The sequence below is a fragment of the Microtus oregoni genome, unplaced genomic scaffold (assembly GCF_018167655.1).
Source record: "Microtus oregoni isolate MIOR12 unplaced genomic scaffold, Mior012 000008F_ref0000371, whole genome shotgun sequence".
NCBI lineage: Eukaryota > Metazoa > Chordata > Mammalia > Rodentia > Cricetidae > Microtus > Microtus oregoni.
In genome coordinates, this window is record NW_024543067.1 from 56695068 (window position 1) to 56716153 (window position 21086).

A 21086-nucleotide genomic window follows, 5' to 3' on the forward strand; every position below is an offset into this window, starting at 1 on the left:
ACCTCCAACCATAAAATTATTTTTGTTGCTACTTCATAAATGCAATTTTGCCACTGTTATGAATCATAATGTAAATATCTGTGTTTTCTAATGGTCTTAGCAGACCCTGTGAAAGGTTGTTTGACCCCTCAAAGGATTCTCAACCACAAGTTGAGAACTGCCGGCCTATTCACTTGGTGCCATTCATGACAGTGGTCAATTCCACCATACTGCCTCTCAAATTTTACTTTTGGTTTTCTCAACTTATTCGTGGAATCAGAGGCTTCCTATTCCTATTCAAAATTTGCAGAAAATGTGACACTCAATTTTAAAATGGAAAAGAAAACCTAGAATAAGGACCATGTCTTGATCCAGCAATTCCCAAGATTTATCCTGCCTGCACAGCTGGTGGGTGTGTGGCCTGGGTGCACATCTGGAGTGCAGTGAAAAGCTCAGCGGGAACACATCTGTAGAACGCTGTAGGTCATCCTGGGAAACAGCGTGGGACACATGCTCAGAGGAAACCAAAACCCAGCCACCCACGAGGACTCGGATGGGGCTGGGTAGAGAGGGGAGAGCTATTTCACTGTCAGCCGCAACCTGACCTCGTTCCCAGCAGAAAGGTGAAGGCATTGGCACAGGGCCAATAGTCTACTGCTATTTCCCCCACAGGAAGAGAGAAACAATAGCCAGAGAGTGGCCAGAAGAACATGTGAGGTGGACGAGTGATGAGTGCAATTTAATGGGATGTCGGAGGAAAGCTAATTCCCTTTAGACAGAGCTGAGCAACTGCGCTATCTTAGTTCCTACCCACAGAGCAGAAGAAGGGATATGGAGAAGGAGATTCTCTTCCACCTTGTCCAGGAACCCAATGGATTATCCACAGTAAGAGGCCAACAGAGAGCACAGGGAAGACAATTCTATGCAGAATGGTCAGTCACTCTGCCAAATTCTGCCCTAAGAAAGAGGAATTTTATTTCCTACTGAAATGGTTGTGATTTCTGGTCTTCCCTCAAAGCATGGGGTGGGCTTTTGATTGGTACTGCCACTGTATTACTATTGGCTAATTCTTTACCATGCATGCAGATTGTTCACCTGGGGGCATTGAAAACAATCTAGCACAGAGAATGGTCTAATGGTTTAATCCTAGCACAGAGAATGGTCTAATGGCTTAATCCTAGCACAGAGAATGGTCTAATGGAAAGAGCAATAAACAGAACTAGATGGCTACTAGGCAGAACACACAGAACCGGAGACACAGAGAAATATTAATAAATGTCAATTTTTTTAACACAGTGATGTCATCGTTATTATTTCCACACTTGGTCACAAGACGTTTTACCATAGGCAAGCCACTTGGACTGTCATATACATAAACATGGCTTTCTGGGCTGGGAACGTGGTTCAGCAGAGTGCTTGTATGTCTGTGTGCATGCACACACACACACACACCTCAGTCGCTTTCGCTTTCCAAGATCATAAGAATAACAAATGACCATAGGAGAATTAAAAATCCAGTGGAAGGCAGATATGGCGGCCCGTGCCTGTAGTCACAGCCCTTGGGAGACACTCAGGAAAATCAGGCCTTCCAATAATGAGACCCTGACTCAAAAGGATAAATAAGCAAGTGATTTGGAAGGTCTAAGGTAGAAATGGATGTCGTGTCCCACATCCACTGAGCCGTTCTATCCTCACTTTGTGTGTTTTCCTAAAATACGCGATGTCATTACTGCTACACTGACGTAGATATAATAAATATAATTAAATACAAGGAAACACTGGACTTCCCCAAGTCCCGGTTTCTAAAATTGTAGCTTGATTTCTACCACTATAAACAATTCTGTGGAGGTCTTGTGAGGTCCATCATCTGCTTGATGAACGTGGCACGGTTAACAGTGCAGGACACAGGGTACCAGGGAGACAGCAAGTCAGGAAGTTACCTGTAGGTTGTATCAACACTGAGGTTGGCCGCAGCTAACTCCGATGGAGGTATCCACGCCGGTAATGTGCTCCCAGCAACCCACTTTGTCCATTCAAATAAGCCGGGCTCGACCCGAATCTTTAAGTGATTGTCCTGTTGTAAACCTTAGGGATGAAGTGAAACGAAGATGAAGGAAGTTTCACTAGATCGTCAGTGGAAAAGAATGAACCACACAATAAGCTGTGACAAAAATCACAAGGCAGAGCAGGATGTGCAAGCTTCCAAAGGAGGGAAGCAACCAAAAGTCCTACTGAGCTCTTAATGTCTGTAACCACAATGATGCTAACCATGGCATGAAAACCCTAATGGTGTACTAGTGCCATGATAACCAACAGCACTCTAGCTGGTCTTAAGACCTGCTCAGTGTGAGCAAAATCATGCCTGGTACCAGAAGCCTAGCCAACTACCTGGGGTTAGTGAAGTCACAGATCTTGGGGGAAGATCCTGCAACTTTACTAAACCAGCACAATCCCCAACTACATGCTAAATATTCATCCTTAAACCCCACACAAGTATGGTCATCACCCTTTACCAAGGAAACTTCTGTTTGCAACAGCTGAAACACATTACAGAAGACCACAGCTAAGTAGAGGCAGAATTGTGGAGCTCAGTCCCAAAAGATCCATATACAGAACCCTAACCTACATCCCACACCTAACGTTCAGGTGAACCTTGCGAAAGAGGGAGCAGAAAGATGGGAAGAAACAGAGGTCCAGGGAGTTTGCTACAAGAGTGTATCTCCTAGGAATATCAGAAGATAAAGTCTCACAAACATGATGGGCTAAACATGAGCAGAACGAAGATGGCACCAGCAGGCATGATGGTGGAGTGGGATGGGGAAGCCCACAAAGCCTCAACCCTACATAAGGAACTGTGAGCCACTGGGGAGTGTTGAGAATGGGAGAGTGGTTTTCTCCAGGGAAGAGCGTCTCTGATGGCTGTTCAATACTAAAGGGACAGCCTGAAACCATCCATATAGACAGCACTGTACAAATGGGACACGTGGTACTTATGGATTCAGAAAGACAAATGCACACTGTAACAGCTGATGAAAAAAGGTCATGAGAGACAGTGGGGGATGTGGCAAAGGGTTAGGGAAGAGAAAAGGGAGGGGGAGATAGTGTAATGGTACTCAAAAATAAAAAATATGTTAATAACAATGCAGTGATTGCTTTCCTACTAGACTCAATATATTACTTAAATTGGAAGCACACAGGTTCGGACAAATTTATAAATTTGTGTTTTACAGTGTAAACCGTAAATGAATTTAATAGGTAAACTTTACAGTTATGAATAAAGCATGTGCTAAAAAAATACAATAAATTTTTGTTTACCAACAAGGACATTTTTTCCTGTGGCTGCACCTCCACCATGCATGCTGGCCATTAGCAGTGTGAAGAGAAAGTCTCCCCTCCTCAAGTCATTACCCAGTCTGTCCAAGCTTTTGACTCTCTTTGTACTGTCAGAAACAAAAGTCTCGCCATATGCGCTAGGCTGACTTCACATCCTCAATCCTCCTGCGTTGGCTTCCCCTGGAGTGCTGGGATTTCGGGTGTGCACCGCCACGTCCCTCTCTGGAGTGCTGGGATTTCAGGTGTGCAACACCACGTCCCTCTCTGGAGTGCTGGGATTTCAGGTGTGCACCGCCACGTCCCTCTCTGGAGTGCTGGGATTTCGGGTGTGCACCGCCATGTCCCTCTCATTTCCACACTATAATTCTCACTCTAGTGAATTCCATGGCATCTTACAGAACAACACTCAAAGACTTCAGCTAGTCTCATGGCACCCACGACGGTACAGTGGCTTACACTGTACCTGGGCGCCACACAAATCCTCGCTTTGTCCATCAGGGAACCCAGCATTTCCATGTGCCAGTGCACACGTTCTGTTTTATCATAGTGTGATTCCCCGGGAGCACAAATCTTCCCTTCAGACTCACTCAGCTCTCCTTACACCGCCTCTAGTCCAGTTTCTCTGTGCACAGTGAGCACACAGACGCTTCTGTACTGAGAGGAAGGTTTACTTAAGGTTAAGAACAGAGGATTCAAGTGTTGTGTCAAATCCTTGGCTGGCTTCTTTATTTCTGGCTCATTTGTTTGTCTGGCTCAAGTTCAGTCCAGCTCCCCGCCTCCCCGCCTCCCCTGCCCCGTCTCCTTTCCAAAGCGGGGAGAATAGAGACGGCTCTAATACAAACTTCCATGGGTTTTAGGGTGAGAGCTGAGTACTTTTATAGTGAGGGGGCTTTTAAAGCCTTTCCAGTTTGTGGGGTACAGTGGTGTGTACCTAATCCCAGCACTCAGGAGGTAGAGGGAGGTGGATCTCTGTGAGTCTGAGGCCAATCTAGTCAACAAAGTGAGTTCCAGGCCAGTCAAGGCTACACAGTGAGACCGTGTCTCAAAAATAAGTGAATAAGTACGTCTTTCCAATTAACCGAAGAAAGTAAGATGGCGATGCTGTGGAACTCCCTACAGCTCAGCCGCTGCCATGAACAAAAGGTAAACAACAGATTCAACTACTTAAATGCAGAGAGAGAATCACGTCTATAAAAGGTGTAAAGATTTCTGTATAGCTATAACCTATCCAAGACAGCTTAAAATTCTTAGAGAAAAATGATTGGCATCTCCCCTCTATCTGGATGACATCACAGGAGTATGACTTTTGTTCAAGGTTGGTCACCTTGTGGAAGAATTTTCAATAAAAGTTCCAGATTTGTGTGAGCCAAGATGGCTCAAGCCTGTAATCCTAGCACTCAGGAGACTGAGGCAGGGGGATTGCTGTAGGTTGGAGGGTAACCTCAGTTACACGCTACCTTGAAACCGTTTCAAATAAAACAACAACAACAAAAACAAACTTTCAGTTTTTGAAGCTCCATAACTCTGCAGTAAGTGCCAGGAAACAGTCGGATGAACTACATAACTGCTGTCAAGCCATGAGCCTTACCTTTCAATATATTATGTGCAGTCTGAACGCAGCGTAGGGATGGAGAGCAATAAACGTGATCAATAACGGTGTTACTTTCTAACAAGGCTTCACCTGCCGAGCAAATCAGCCGAGAATCAGCATGATGGAGTCACTTGGGTTTCATCTTGATCTTCGATGGGACCAAGCCAAGCAGATCCACACACCTCCCTTCCCCAGCAGCAGCTCACAGAGAGCCAGTAGTGTCAGCCAGATCCCCATCAGTGCATCCACAGAAGAGGCAAAGCAACACGCCTCTTCATGACTTCTTTCTTTCTCATGCCAGCATGCAACAAAACGCCCTCGTGGGGAGGCCTACCAGCAGGGTAATGCTCTGACCTCTACTGGGAAGATGCTGAAACCCGTTCTGTGATCACTGGGAGGGGGTTAGTCAGACTTTGTTATAATTCCAGTGTGGGAACCCAATCTCAGCTGCCAGACTCTTGAACATCTGAGACCCAACTAATGCTTTAATGCTTCCCCATGTGGTCCACTGCTTTTCTCTAGTAGGCAAACGCTAAACATCTTCATGTGGGGTCGGTGTCTTCCATGGACTTGGTTACCTTGCCAGTCCTTTCTCCTGACCTGACTCAACCTGTGCTCTGGAAATAAGAACAGCTCGCAGCATCCCATGTACTCTTTACTATCATTATATTAATTATTTTAGATTGTTTCAAGATAGGCTTCTCTGTGTATCCCTGGCTGTCCTGGGACTTGCTCTGTAAACCAAACTGGCCTCAAACTCACAGAGCTCCACCTGCTTCTGTTTTCCAGGTACTGGGATTAAAAGTGTGCACTACCGCCCGGCTTCCACTGTAATGTTATTCATTTTTTAAAATGTATTTATTATTGTTGTTGTTGTTGTGTATGTGTGTGTGTGTGTGTGTGAGGGGGGAGAGAGAGAGGAGAGCACATGTACATATGGAAGTCAGAGGTCAACTTTAGTTCCCTCCTCCCACCTTTGTGTAGGTTCTGGGGACTGAACTCGCTCGCCAAGCTTTTGTTGTGTCTTTTCTCAGTGAACTGTTAGCTGCAGGGATCTCTCGATGCTATGCCTAATCTTTGCGGTTTGGTTTCTATTGTCTTCGATGCCAAGAAGGCCCCTCTCTCCCTTCTGTTCCTTCTTTACAGACGACTCCTATGTGACCCCGGCTCACCTTGCCTCTTACTCATCCTTTCTTCTCCCTTCTCCATCGTCATTGCTTCCTTCCATCCCTTCTCTTTTCTATTCTCCTTATACTCTGTGCGGCTTGTTGTTCGGTCAGCCATACAGTCTGACCGCCACCCACAACACATACATGTGCGTCCATTCATACCTGGGTCACAGTTACCTCGTCCAGGAACTTGCCCCGAAGTAAACGGTCAATAAATATGTACTGGATGACTGAGGAGTACATGACATAGTTTCTGCACAGCCAGTACAGAAAATGCTTTCAAAGAACTGAACAGCTTCAAAAAGTAACCGGGCCTGTGCAAATTCAGCAATGCCCCTGTACCTCTTCCTCACCCTCAGCTCTCCTTACACCTGCTGGCAGATGCTACTGTCTTGAGCTATCAGGGGACACATGACTAGACCAGTGGCATATGTAAACCAAGCCTGACTTTCCATCTCCATTCCTCGCCAGGATCAAGTCTGTAACAAGCAGAAGCCTACCTGGAATCCCAGCCCAAAGAAAGCTGAGGCAGGAAAATCTGATATTCTAGGCTATCCTGGTGGTCTATAAGACCCGGTCTCAAAAAACCAACAAAACAAATATACACACACACACACATGGAAGTCCCAAGAAGTGTGTTTACACACTCATGGTGTGGGTCTGTTGAACGAGCCAGGAGACACTATGCAATCTCAGGGGCCCTTACCCACTAGCCTTGCTTGCATACACCCAAACACAGTGATTGGTGCGTCTTTCTCGTAGTCTCGGAAACCACCGCTCCGCTGAGGTAAGCTATGAGGCATGTTCAGGTTGGTGCGTATGTAGCGGCCTGGTGGGAGAAGAAGAGCAAATAAAGACCGCATAGACTTTTTCTTTACTCGAGACGTTCCTCAGTGATCCTGACCCCTCCTCCTTCTTGGTCAGAGACACTGAACAAAACTGTCTGAAGGCAATGGAAAACATTGAATCTGACACTTTTTCTTCAGTGGACTGACTTAGAATCCACCCTCCCTTCTGCTGATGACAGCGATGAGGGAATTTCTCAGTGAATGTAACAACCAGACTCAGGGAAGGCTCCCCTTCTTAAAATGCTACTCAAGTGAGAACGGAACCAGATGGGCCACAGAGATGCCATGGCAGGAACTCCGGTCACAGAATCAGCACGTGTCTCTGAACTGGTTTTGTTGTCTGAATGTGGGCAAGATACAGTGACTCTTTGCTTCCTGGTACCTCAGCTTATAGAATGTGGACAAAGCACTTATCTTTTCCCTTTAAGTTGGAACAATCAAGAAGGACTCAGATTCCATGAATTTTGTAACTGCATGTACGTGATGACTACATGTACATAAAAGCAGCTTGACTGCGCCCCCTAGAGGCCGTTATGGGTATGCATTGCTGTGCAGGCCATCAACCATTGAGACCTGTGATGGATTCCAAGGGCCCCACTAGATGCCTAAAACCATAGACAGGGATGGATCCTGAACAGACTACGTTTTTCACTCTCACAAAACACACCTATCATAACATTTAACTTATAAGTCAGTCGCAGCAATGAGGAATAATCAAATGATAGACCACAATGCAAGTTACAGAGATGTCTCGCATAAAACACCGAATTGTGGTGTTCTTGGAATTCTTATGAAAGGGCGCTGTGACTACAGGACCCAGTGAAGAGAAACAAATGATACGGTGACAGCAGATTTTATAACTAAGATGATAGCAGGTGAGAAATGGATGGGTACAATATGCACTGTGGATACATTGGACAAAGGGATGATGACCCAGATGGGACAGACTTGGGCAGCCTGAGATTTTTATCACGTTACTTAGAGTGGAGGGATCATAACATAAAACAAACCGATTGCTTATGTTCTGGCTAATTTTGCATCAACTTGAGTCATCTGAGAGGAGGGAATCCGAATTGAGAAAATGTCATATGATTGGGTTGCAGGCACGCCTGTAGAACATTTTCTTAATTAGTGATTGATGGTGGAGGGCCCAGCCCATGGTGGGTGGAGCCACCCCTGAGCTGGTGGTCCTGGGTTCTATAGGAAAGCAGACTGAGCAAGCCATGGGGAGCAAGCCATGGGAAACAAGTCAGTAAGCAGCATCCCTCCACGGCCTCTGCATCCGCTCCTGTCTCCAGGTTGCTGCTCTATTTGAGTTCCTGTCCTGTCCTTCCTTCAATGATGGTTGACAATATGGAAGTGTCAGTCAAATAAGCCCTTTCCTCCCCAGCTTGCTTTTCGGTCATGGTGATTCACCACAGCAGTAGAAACCCAAACTAAGCTAGACAGCTTGTTTGAGATCTTTCCATTTACTAGTCTTAGACCATGGTTAACTGTGGCTAGCTGAACCCACAGAGTCAAACTGGATGAAAGGAGTCACTCACCTTTGGCATCAAAGCACTGGGATAGCCAGTACTTCCCGAACACAACATCCATCCTCTCCCCATGCCGACACACGAAGAGACATCGCTTCTGGGGCCCAGGTTGGCTGTTGACTCTCAGGGGCTGCAGAAGAAGAAAAGCAAGGAGTAAGCAGACACTCTGCACCCACAGATGGTGCACCCTGATACCCAGTGAGCGGAGCTCTGGGACAAATTCTGCCAGTATATGACTCCGACAATCTCCCTGACCTCCCTGAGTTCAGTTTGGCCTGCCTGTAAAGCGAGGATAGTAAATTCCTCCTACAGATGTCATAAATTACTCTCAGGTGCCTAAGAGATACCTGCAGGTGCTTTGAAATAGGAAGGATTACGTGCCACGCTCTTTGCTGCCCCCTACTGTATCAGGAGGGCTACTTAAGGTACAGGTCATGGGTCAAACCTGTCCTTAATGTAGAGATGATCATCCAGAAGGGCAGCTATCTCCTCCAAAGAGATACGTTCCTTCTAGGAGGGAGAAATTCCATCTTCACAGGTGTCTGCCTCATGCCTAGTTTATATCCAGTGCCCTGCTGTGCACATTTTTTTCTACAATTTTATTATTTTTGTCTATGGGTGTTTCGCCTGCATGCATGAATGGGTACCAAGTATGTGCAGTGTCCACAGAGGCCAGAAGAATACACTAGCACTGGAATTACAGACAGCTATAAGCTGCCATGTGGGTGCTGGAGTTGAACCTGGGTCTTTTGGAAGGGCAGCCAGTGCCCTTACCTGCTGAGTCCTCTCTCCCTCCAGCCACATTCTGTATATCCCAATCATCATGTGCACTCTGTTATCTGACTACACAGATTGATTTTCTAGAATGCGCTCAGGGGGTTAAGCTGCAGCTTCCCAATGGTGACTTAGACAAGTTGAGTCAACTGACTTCCACAGCTGCTAGCGGCACTGCACAGAAGTTTCTCCATCCTTCCTGCTGATGCATTTGATGTTCCCAGTTGCCTTGAGCTGCCAGGCCCTTGCTGGCCACCACTCTTCCAGTGGCTTCTTTTTGTTTTGCCAGGGCTAATGGGTGGACTGGTGCTGTGGACTTTGCCACCTGCTTTCTTGATGTTGTTTAACTCAAACCCTGGGCTCCAGACAAGTCTATCTCCTCCGTTTTCACCCTGAACACGCTGAACTTTCAACCTGTCTCTGTTTTGCCTGACAGCTCCTACTCCTTCCTCCAGCCTGTCTCCCAAGTGTTATCAAAAGATACTGAATTATCAAGTCCATTGACCACGCTAGGAACCTCACTCTGCTGATACAAATATAGCTGTCATCTCTATTGTGAGAGAAAGCCTCCTCTTCCTTCCTTGGGATGGCCTTGCTTCCAAGCTCAGGCCCACATGGCAATGCCCACAGGCGGCACCACTCACCCTTCTCTTCCTAGTTCAGGACTACTGTGTGTCTTTTATGACCTTGTGTACTTGTCTCCCCGTAAGGTTAGGGACCCTTTGAAAGAAGCAAGGTCAGTGCTGAGGATGGTCTTCAGAGCATCCCGACTAGATTCGAGGACACGACATGACCCCCATGGTCAGCCTCACCTGCATGGGCTGGCAGATGATAGTGAGAGGCGTCGTCTCCCCGAGTCCTTGGTCCTCATACTGTCGCCTCTCCAATACCCCATCACCAAATGTGAGGGAGCTGGGTGACACGGTATTTAAGATGGAGTATGAACTGCAGAGGAAGGAGAGGAAAGGGTTAACTGCTTTGGCCAGGAGTATGGGAATTAGCACAAAGGACTGTCTCGTCACATGGTGTTTGGGAACCTGAGCAGGAACACCCATCCCCAGGCAAGAACATCTTGTTTTTGACTGAAGTCTCATAGTTAATAAACAAGGGGCGGACAGTTCTCAGAGCTAAGAACAGATGCACTCATCTCTTTGGGCAGGGATGGGGTCCAGTGATTCTAGGCTTATCAGGATGCCACAGGCGGGGCTGGCAGCAAAGACACGTTAAAGAATAATGAGGTATCAATTATGTACCACTGTTCCAGCTCTTTCTGTCGCTGCACTGAAACAAACAGTTCCCGCTGCCTTTAATCTTTTCCATGGCAATTTCCATCCGAGGAATGCGAGGGGAGATGTCTTCCCAGCGCCACTTGCCCGTGGCTATGAGGCTCAGGAGCAGTCTTACCCCTTGTCCCTCAACCTGCCTTCTTCAGCCTCCAGCACTGTGCTCGCCTCCATAGCAACTTCAAGGAGATGATTAAAAGCTGGGTTATTTCAGAGGAGCTGACTCCTGCCAGATGTTTGGAGCTGTGAGCCAAGAACTCTTATTTCTGACTATGCCACTGTAACTTTGCAGGCCCACAGGCGCTCTGGCTGAGAGCAGGACTGTCCAAACATGCCACACTGAAAATTTCTGCACACAGTACGGCTCTCCAAAGCTTTCTCTACTGAGGGCTGCTATTTAAATACGGCCACTGGGCAGATCCAACAAACATCTCCCCGGTCACCGGGCAGTCTCAAAAGGAAGTATTTGAATTTTCAATTTCTCGCTCTTGGTAAAGCCCGCTGTGCTCAATCAAGTCTGGGTTTGTGTCTGTGGACCCTGCGATCTGTGCAGGCACCCACTCTGCAGTATTTGTCTTTAACACAGTATGCATATTAGAATTTTATATTTGAATTTTTTTCCCATATTTTCTAAAATCAGTAAGAAAGCTGGTTTTCGGGTTTTTAAAAATTGCCTACCTCTAGTTTTTTGGTTTGTTTTTTTTTAAACATATATTCATTGTGCACAGGACTTAGTTTCATAGGGACATTGTCATACAAGTACATAATGGACTTAGATGCTGGGTGTGGTGGCACACCCCTTTGATCACAGCGCTCTGGAGGCGAAGTAGGCAGAACTCTGACTCTTAAGTCAGCCTGGTCTACACAGCAAGTTCCAGGACAGCTACACGGAGATTCTGTCTGGTGGTTGTAATCTGGGTACACCGGGCGGTGGTGGCGCACGCCTTTAATCCCAGCACTCGGGAGGCAGAGGCAGGCGGATCTCTGTGAGTTCGAGACCAGCCTGGTCTACAAGAGCTAGTTCCAGGACAGGCTCCAAAACCACAGAGAAACCCTGTCTCGAAAAACCAAAAAAAAAAAAAAATGTTGAGAGGCAGGCAGATCTCTGTGAGTTCAAAGCCAGCCTGGTCTACAAGAGCTAGTTCCAGGACAGGCTCCAAAGCAACACAGAGAAACCCTGTCTCGAAAAACAAAAACAACAACAAAAAAATGATAATGTACTTTGATCACCCTTTCTCCCTCTACCCCATCTCCCCCACTAGTTCTCTGAACTCCTTTAAACAGTCTGATTTCTATGTTCATGTCATACCTATGTACGTATGTACGTGTATGTGATTTTATGTACCTGTATAAAATTTAAGATGGACACATAAGAGAAAACGCGCAATATTTGCTTTTCTGAGTCTGACTTAATTCCTTTACGATAATAATCTCCTATTGTAGCTACTTCCCTTCAAGTGGACATTGTTTTGTTTTCCGCTACATCAAATCCCACTCATATTTACCACATTCTCTTTATTCTCTCTTCTGCTGAAGACACCTAGCCTGGTTCCATCATTTGGCTACTGTGACCAGTACTTCTATAAATGCTACTGTATGCTGCCTTAAAGTCGATGGTAAATACCCATGAGTAATACAGTCAGATCAAAGGTTAGAAGTTGATTGGATTTTTGTTTTTGTTTTCAAAATATCTTATGATTTTAGAACTGTGGCACACCTTTTGTCCTTCCTAGTCCCCCATACCTCCGCTTTCCCCCTACAAATGACAGACCAATTTTTGTTTTCCTTTGAGACAGGGTTTCATATAGTTAGTTCAGGCTGGTTTCCAACTCTACACACAGCCGAGCCTGGCTTTAAACTCCTGATCCCCCTGCTTCTATCTCTTAAGGGATGGGATTATAGGCATGTACCACCATGCTCAGTCTCTATGATGCTGAAGATCAAACCCCAGGCTTCAGACATGCGGGGAAACACTCTGTCAACTGAGCTGCGCCCTCAGCCTGACGATATGTTCAGGCGAAGGTGTCAGACCCTGAGAGATTTGCAGCCCTGTGCATACAGATGCACGAAGGTGCTCCTGGCTGCGCCCTGCTCCCCACAGGCCATGGTCCAGAGCCAGAGAACCAGAGGCCTGTATCTCAACAAGGCGTGTCTATTCAGTATGATGCACAGTCAAATTAAACCTGTAATGAGCGAATTTAAGTAACTATAGCTCAAGGAATCTGAGCCATTCACACACTCTAATAGGCCAGCTGTTCTGCTTTATTTTAAGCAGAGAGCCCCCCAACGGCATACAACTGAAGAAGCTTCAGTCTCTCTGTCTGGCTCATCAAAGCTTCAGGCCTTCAACGTCTAGCTGTCTGGAATCATGCTGACATCTCCCCGGGCTGTGTCTGTAACGTCTTTACTTTATCACAGCTGGGAAGAAAATGATAGGGCCTTTCTCTCCCTCCAGTTCCCTTGGGGAGGAGAATGGCAGCTTCCTTGCTGTCTTCAGTGTCACTACACTCAAAGGTCCTGGCTCCCCCTGAGACAGGGCGGGGACAGTGCCAGACCAGGGTGGAGAGGATGCAGGTCTGATACCCAGAACCCCTTCTCAGGGAATAGAAAGATGCCAGTTTCTGCCTAGAACATGCTAGGCCCGTCTGAAGGCCAGAAGCTCACCCCACTGTAGAGGACAGTGGGCCACCATCACCCAGAAAATAGTTAGGGACACTTAGGGACAAATGGCCACCAGAAAGAGCAGCGAGAGAGCATTTTCTTAGCCATCCAGGAGGCTGAGGAGCACCAGGTGGGGAGAGGTACAAAAGCCACTGACACCCCAAGTCTCTGGACACTGCCTTAACCCTTTCTACAGCTTTTCATGAAGCCAGCCAGGGTCCAGACAGGCGGCTCATGTGTCTCCCCAGGACTGTCCATCTTTGGTTAGGCTCCCGTGAGAAGATCTGTCTTACAAAGCTGAGCTATGCCTCTGCGAGTTATTTTTAGCCCTGGCGGTAAGCATTCAAGTACAGCTCACCTATGGGGATATTTTTACGGAAGAGACCTTCAGTTTAATGAGGTCTGGTAAACAGAGACAGAAAAAAATCATCAAAACCCTAGTGGGCGTTCTGTAGGCAGTACTGCTGGAGTCACCACAAACCTGAGAAGTAACTCAGCTTGGGCAAAGTGTGCACCGCTGGTATACGAGAGAGCTAGGATTTGGATATAATGTGACTAAAACTCAAGTTCTTAATCGCAGAGTCTCAACGCCTAACCCTTGCATCCTGACACTCTTTGCAGAGCCAGCGGTGAACCTGGTAGTTTAACTGAAAGCAGAGTTCCCAGGAGATAACATCAACAACTATCTTCACAATAAAAGATAACACACAGACCTTCCATGGTGCCCTGAGTGAGGTCAGTCAGTTTCCCCCACGGTGGAGCCTGAGTTCTATCAGGGAGGAGGGCTCCACGGAAAGTCTTACAAGGGTGAGCAGGACTTCATGTGTGTGCTCCCCCACATCTAGCCCCACTGCTTAACAAAGAGACCCACAAGCTGTGCTTCATCAAGCAAATTCTTCAGTTCTCAGTATGTGCGTGAGCCACTTACTGGGAAGATGTTCCGGGAAGTGATTTGTCAGAATAGCAACGGGGGGAGCTTAAACTAAGCTGCTAGCTTGCTGCACGACACGATTCAAGGTCCCATTACTGTGTACAAAGTCCACCCCCAACCCAAATGCTATTACAAATGTGAGACATGGCTGTCTTTTGTTTTACTTGAAGAGTCTCTCACTGACCCGAGACTCACTAGTAGGTTAGGCTGGTTGAACCCACCCACCTCCCACCCCCATTTCTACTTTCTTAGCACTGGGTCTACAAGCTTTACCAGAGTGGTCTCTCCCAGCCATTCCTCATTTTTATGGGATAAAATGGTGATTAGAGTCTCAACTTCTATATTTTCAGCTTCAGAAACATTAAAACAAAACCGGATGTTTGCGGGCATGAGACATCTGGATGCCTGTGGGCTGGGGACAGAGTGGGGTAGGGTGGCACATGAGGCAGAGGAAGGAAGAGGCTTCTTTCCCATCTTGAGTGTGTGGTTTGTCTGGGAACCTTCTTGGTTCTTTTGCCTCCTGGGAAAATAGGATGCAGAAGTCACCCTGCTCTGGTCCCTTCTAACAGGAGCAACAATGGGAGGTAAGGACACAAGGTTTTCAGGGCTTCTGCCTCTCAGCAACATTGTCACAGGGAAGAAACAAAACAGAGGGAAAACCAAACCTGCATGTCAAGCCTGGCAGCTGGATTTGAGCTCCCTGGGGCAGAGAAAGCAGCTTTGTGTTTCTGTTTATAACGGGGACAAAGCTGGTCATACAATGTGATCCATTTTGGACACTGGACCCCAGTGTGCACTGAGGACAGCAGAGTAGTGAGGTGGCTGTCACCTCAATAAGGAATGTGAGGAATCATGCTCCTGTTAAGTTCCAACAGTTGCCTGTCACCTTGAACACAGTCTCTGTCGCCTGAGCACATTTGTGCCAGGTCTGAGGACTCGCTTAGAGTCACCTAGCAAATGAGGGCTACATTTAGGACCCTAGATTTTATAGTCTCTTTATGTCATTGATTGGGCTGACATAGACGGAATCTGTCTAGCTGCTCTGAGAAGCGCCCCTCCCTCAGAGTAATGGCCCAGGTTGAAGTAGACAGAAGCCCAGAAACAGTTCATGCTTGGCACGAGATGTTGCTATCTTCCAGCCAGAGATGGAGAGCAGCCACTAGGAAGCCAACCAGGTGGTGTCACCGACAGGGGCAGGAGAGTAGGTCTACCTACCCATGGAAGATCCAGGTGCTACACTCATCTGCCTTGGTAATATAATTCTCTGGAAGCAGCCCCGAGCAGCCGGTGGTCAGCGAGGTGCCGTAAATCCAGCCCTCGCTGGTGCTGGTCTGTTCCATGGGAGACATGAAGATGAAGTCCCCAGGGACCAACTCCAGCTCATCATCGTTCTGAGGGGAATAGGGGTAGATCACCTGTAATGTCTGCAAAAAGGAGAGGACATGTGAGACCCATCCACCATCATCTGGAGCACCTCAGTAGACCAGAGTCTACACACACAAAAACTAAGTGTGCTATGAACAGGAGTCCCTGGGCTCACAGGCTCTTGGCAGATCTGGCTCCTGGTCAGAAAGCTCCTCCTCTCACCAGGGTCTTATGGGTAGGTGTCTGGTGTTCCACAACCTTCCAGACCTCCCAGCCATGCTTTTACTTCATGTCAGGACTCAGAAGTGGGTTTCAGGAACTCATCAGAAACCTGAAAGGTTTTTCTGGGCAATTGCTGGACATACAGACATCATTTCCCCTCTTCTAGCTGCTGTGCCAAGCACCAGGCAGAAAGAATTGTGAGAAGAAACTTGTCTTCTACACATGCTCACAGACAGGCCAGATGGAGAGTCAATTGTATGGCCCTAATTTATTTATTATTATTTGTGTGTGTGTGTGTGTGTCTGTCTGTCTGTCTGTCTGTGTGTACATATATTCCATGCTCTTGCATGCAGGATCCCTTGCAGGCCAGAAGAGGGCATCAAATCCCCTGGAAGTGGATACTGTACTGAGAGCTGCCCATGTGGGTACTGGGACCCAAACTCCAGACTTCTGCAGGAGCAGTAAGTGCTTCTAGCCACTCTGAAAGGATGGCCCTTTCTATGTGATTCATCTGATAGAGTAAAACAAACCCATAACTTCAAGGCTCCTTAAGCCCCACAATTGTAACAAAGACCTTGAAAAGAAAGCTCTTTCTCCCAGACACCAGTGTGTGTATCGGAGGGTAACCAGCTTCCACCAGAGAACAGATGGAAGCCACATGTCCTTTTTCTGAGCTCAGACAAGACCCCAGGGCACACATGAGGCCAGGCCATGTGGCTGAGTTAGCCTACTTGGAGGAGGTGCTTCCTTTCTTGGTGTATAGAACAGTATCCTAGCCCTAAGCCATTTTTTTTTCGCTTTAGACATTTGTTTTGTATTTTTTTTTATTACCAGCAAGAGCCTTCAATAGGAAGGAAAACTGTATCCTATTTTATTTGTTTCCGGACAGCCAGAAAGGAGGGGGAGGCTTTCACAGCCTTCCCTAAGGCCCCAGAGGTGACAGTGACAGGCGTCTGGTTCTCATCTGCTGAGTCTTCAGCTTTGATCTTCACCAATACCTAGACTATGAAAGTTAAATGAAGCACCCTAAGAAAACGCTGGAGGACAGAAGCATGGGTACTTCTAGTGGTCCAGGGTTCCTGGCTCTTGACTGATGGTACTCTTTGCAGCCAGTCATGACTCTGGGGCCTGAGGCTAGCACTGGGTGGCCCTGTGAACTAGCCAGCTGCTGACATCAAGGCGAGCCACCAAAACATGTTATAATGAAAAGGCTCTGCTGGTGAGGGGCTGAGATGTACGATTGGGGTTAGCCTGGTCTATATCGTGAGTCTAGTCAAGTCTGGGCTGCAGAGCAAATTCTTATCTCAAAAGAAAGCAAAATAAAGCATCAAACAGAACCAAATAAACCATTTTCTTCTGCAAAACTCTAAAGAAAAGAGCCAGGAAAATGGTTTCTCTCAGAGAATGAAGTTGATCACGCATAGGTTGTCTCCCTGGTGCTTCTAATGAGGGTGCGTGCTTCTGTCTCTAATTCTCCAGTTATCTTTAGTTGCTTGCTGGCTGTCTGTCCTCTGCCCACCCCCTTTTCTCCCCCTCCTGTCCCTCTCTGATGATAACGCAAGCCAAGGGCTCTGCTGAATTGTTTAAAAAAATTGTCTTCAGAGACAAAGAATTATTGACTAGAAATCTCTTTCACATTCAATTTTGGTCATGTGACAATGCAGGGACTGGCAGCACTGCTGTTCCCAGAACAGGACACGGTCAACCCCCTCAGCTACCTGGGCACAGCTTAGGTAGGGCTCAAAATCCCCCAAAGCCTGGTAGACCAGCCTTCCCTCTGAAGAGCTCAGAGAAGTAGCCCTTCACGCTGAGCATCCTGCCTCAGCTACCCCTGGGAACATCAAGGCATAAGGAGGATCAGAGACAATATATCCTAGGCATACATCAGAGGGTCAGTAAATAACTTTGGTTGATTGAATTTATAACCTAAAAGTGAAGGGAGTTCATCAAATCTAACAGTATAGCTGGAGGCCGGGCATGTAACTCAGTAGTGGAGTGTGCGCTTGCGTACTCTGGGTTGGGGTACAGTTCCCAGCAACAATATAAAAACGAATAATAACCCAGACTCAAGCACTCTCTGCTGCTTTCCACCCCAAAAGTAAATACAAAAACTCAGCCACATCTGAGGGACATGAGACCTGGGCCTAACTTGCCCTGCATTGTGCTGTTTCCTTGTTTTATGTTTCATGTCTGTTTCTAAGAATTCTTGAGAGCTGGCTCAGCAGCTAACAACATGGGCTGCTTTTCTGGAGGTCCTGGGCTCAGGTCCCAGGACTCACATGGTGGTTCAAACTCCAATTCCAGGGGATCAGACACACTCTTCTGGCCTCTATGGGTACAGCACACACATGGTACAAAGACATACATGCAAGCAAAACACCTATACACATAAAATAAAAACAACAAATATTAAAAAAAAATGATTCTTGTGCCATGCTTAGCTTCTTCCTCCCTCATTATACCATAGAGACCAACACAAAGGCAGCTGACCGGAGAGAAGCTGGAAGTGTGGGATTTCTTTGTGGTACCTGCCTTGTGCTAGCTGTTAGGGTAGCTTCCCGCAGGTCTCCCACATCCTTGCAACATTCTAGGGAAGATCTCCACCTTAGAAAGGGGAAAACTAAGAACTGGGAAAAATATATGCTTTCTGTGTGCCCATTTGGTGTGTGCAGGTCAGAGGCCGATGTTGAGTGTTTTTCAATTACCTTCTACTTCATGTTAATTGTATGTTTGTGTGTGTCTGTGCGTGTGTGTACCACATGTGTGGGTGTCCTCAGAGACCAGAAGAGGACCAGTAGAGGCAGCTGTGAGCCCTCTGACATGGGCTGGGAACTGAATTTGGGTCCTCTGGAACACAAGTACTTGTAACTGCCGAGCTCTCTCCATCCCGACTCTACCTTATTTTTTAAGATCTCTCATTGAACCTGGAACTTCCTGATTTGACTTGATCGGCTATGTACTAAACTCCAGGAATCCTCCTGTCTCTGCCTCCCAATACTAAGATTATAGGTGCTTTTTTTTTCCTTCTGTGAGTGCTGGGGTGCTGAATTCTGGCGTTCAGAGTCAGTTCCCTAGCCTACTGTTTGTTGGTTCCGCTTTTCAGTTGGTTGGTTGGTTGGATTTTTTGTTGTTGTTTGTTTTGTTTTAGTCAAGGACTCAAGTGCCCAGGCTGTCCCTGAACTCAACAGTGTAGCTGAAGATGACGTTTAATTTCCAGTCCTCCTGCCTCAGGGAGTACAGGTGTGTACCACCACACCCAGCTTCACACAACTGTGGGAACTGAATCCAGGGATCGCGTGTGTGTTCAAGGCAAGCACTCTACAGACTGGGCTACATTCCTAGCCCGTGAATGACAGAAATCGTAGCTGTGAATCTAACTACGGCTAAAAACGAGCAAGCCAGGTTCGAAGCAGAAAATGGAGGCTCCAAAATGTCTACTTTCTGTTTTTCTTCCCTACACGTCTGTGGCTGGTTGCTCTAAGCGCTTCAGCTCAATGTCATGACGAACACGGAAGGGCCCGTGTGATCTACCACCAGCCCCCTGTGAGTCTGTACTTGAGAATCTGACACAGCAGAAGGGTAACACATCACAGTTTTCCTAAGCAACACCGGGCTTTGCTCTGTGTCCTTGCTTAAGTCAGTCTCCTTCTCTGGTTGTCAATTCCCTGGCTAGAACACTCTATCAAGCCTGCCTCCTTGGGGACATGGAGGACGAGGGTGGGAGCGGCACACACCCAAGGGACTCCAGAAGATCAGAAGACCCCAAAAGGGACCTAGAGGGGAAGTGGATGCCTTATCAGAAGAAACCGTCATAATTGAGCTTTCACAAATAAGAGATAAAGGGGGCTAAGCTATTTTTAGAAAATAATTCATGTGGGTATTTGCTGCCTCTGGCCTGCTGCACAGACTGAGCAGAATGTGGGTCGTGAAGAAAAGCAGTTACCCTTGGATTTAACTGGAGGGCAGTGTTCATTAGAAGAAAAGCCCTGTAAGATTCCACAGCCACCGTCTCCTCTTACAAAGGGGACTTTTCCTGAGGCCTGGCATAAGCACACCCCCTCCCCTTGACCTTTTATTCTGCTTTTGTCTTTGGAAAAAAAGAGTCTGAGGAGCCACACCTCTCTAGTGTCCCTTAGGGCTCCTCTGAGGTGATTCCAGGAGGGGCCAAAATTCCTAAGATCAGATTTAGTTCGCTTAGTCTGTCTCAGGGAGAGACCAACATCCAAGGGTGTTCTCATCAGGAAGTCAGGCCAAGCCTGCCCTCAACACTCCTGAAGCACCTGCCTCGCACCCCGAAGCTTTGGTTCATAGAATGGATCTTTCTTTCTTTCTTTCTTTCTTCCTTCCTTCCTTCCTTCCTTCCTTTCTTCCTTTCTTCTTTTTTTTTCAAGACAAGGTTTCTCTGTAGTTTTGGAGCCTGTCCTGGAACTAGCTCTTGTAGAACAGGCTGGTCTGGAACTTACAGAGATCCGCTTGCTTCTGTCTCCTGAGTGCGGGGATTAAAGGCATGCGCCACCACCGCCCAGCCATAGAATGGATCTTAACACTTCCCAAACAATCAGGTTGCCTGGGTGCAGCAAGAGGTTCTGTTTGTTTCTGTTCTCTATTTTTCCATGTTGAGAATGCATAAAAAAAACCTGCCAAAAGGTGATGTATGCTAACCACAAGAACTCTGTTGTTGAAAAGTTGGGAAAAATTGCAACTACAGCTTATGAAATGTAATTAAATTTGAAGAAAGATTTTCATCTAACTACAGTAGGTTCTTCACTAACCATGGGATTCATTCCAAAACCCAAAAGGTAGGCCTGAAACTGCAGAGAGTGCCAAACATACCCTCTCTGTGTTGTGTAAGCGTATAGAAGAAATTTGTTTGTATTTATAGCTATGGTCAAACTTAACTTGTAGGTTAAGGACAATAACCAATAACAAAATATAGAGGCTCTAATAATACACTGTAATAAAAGTTATCTAAAGGCTATGAATTTGTGTGTGTTTATATTGTATATGGATGAGTGTGTGTGCCAAGTGTACACCCCTGTGTGCTTATACCTGTGTGTGTGGAGTCCAGAGAAATAGGCTGGACATCTTCTTCTACTGCTCTCCTCTTATTCCCATGATCCCGAAGCTCACCATTGCACATATGCTAGCTCCTAGGATTCATCTGCCTGCCTCTCAATGCTGAGCGTACAGGCACATGGGTCAGCATGACGGTGGGGAATCTGAACTCAGGGCTTTGTATTGGCACGGCAAGTGCTCCGACCCACTGGGCCATCCCCAGAAATATGAAACAATAGCTTCTGATAACTGAAACCATGACAGAAAGGGAAGCCGCAGACACACGGGTCTGCCATGTTTGGTCTTTCTTTAGACAGATCACCCACTGCTGTTGGTCAGA

At 46.9% G+C, this 21086-nt stretch overlaps 1 protein-coding gene across 2 annotated transcripts in view; it reads right to left on the reverse strand.

The window, feature by feature from the left end:
• The window catches only part of Ubash3b (ubiquitin associated and SH3 domain containing B), a 144773-nt gene that overhangs the window by 10340 nt on the left and 113347 nt on the right, over positions 1-21086 (reverse strand). For both annotated transcript variants that reach the window (XM_041657679.1, XM_041657678.1), the window contains exons 6-11: positions 15320-15528; positions 10042-10174; positions 8465-8585; positions 6779-6901; positions 4901-4993; positions 1920-2064 (exon numbers count right to left, since the gene is read on the reverse strand). In XM_041657679.1, the coding sequence (XP_041513613.1) occupies positions 1920-2064; positions 4901-4993; positions 6779-6901; positions 8465-8585; positions 10042-10174; positions 15320-15528 (824 nt within the window). The remainder of the gene's footprint in view (positions 1-1919; positions 2065-4900; positions 4994-6778; positions 6902-8464; positions 8586-10041; positions 10175-15319; positions 15529-21086) is intronic.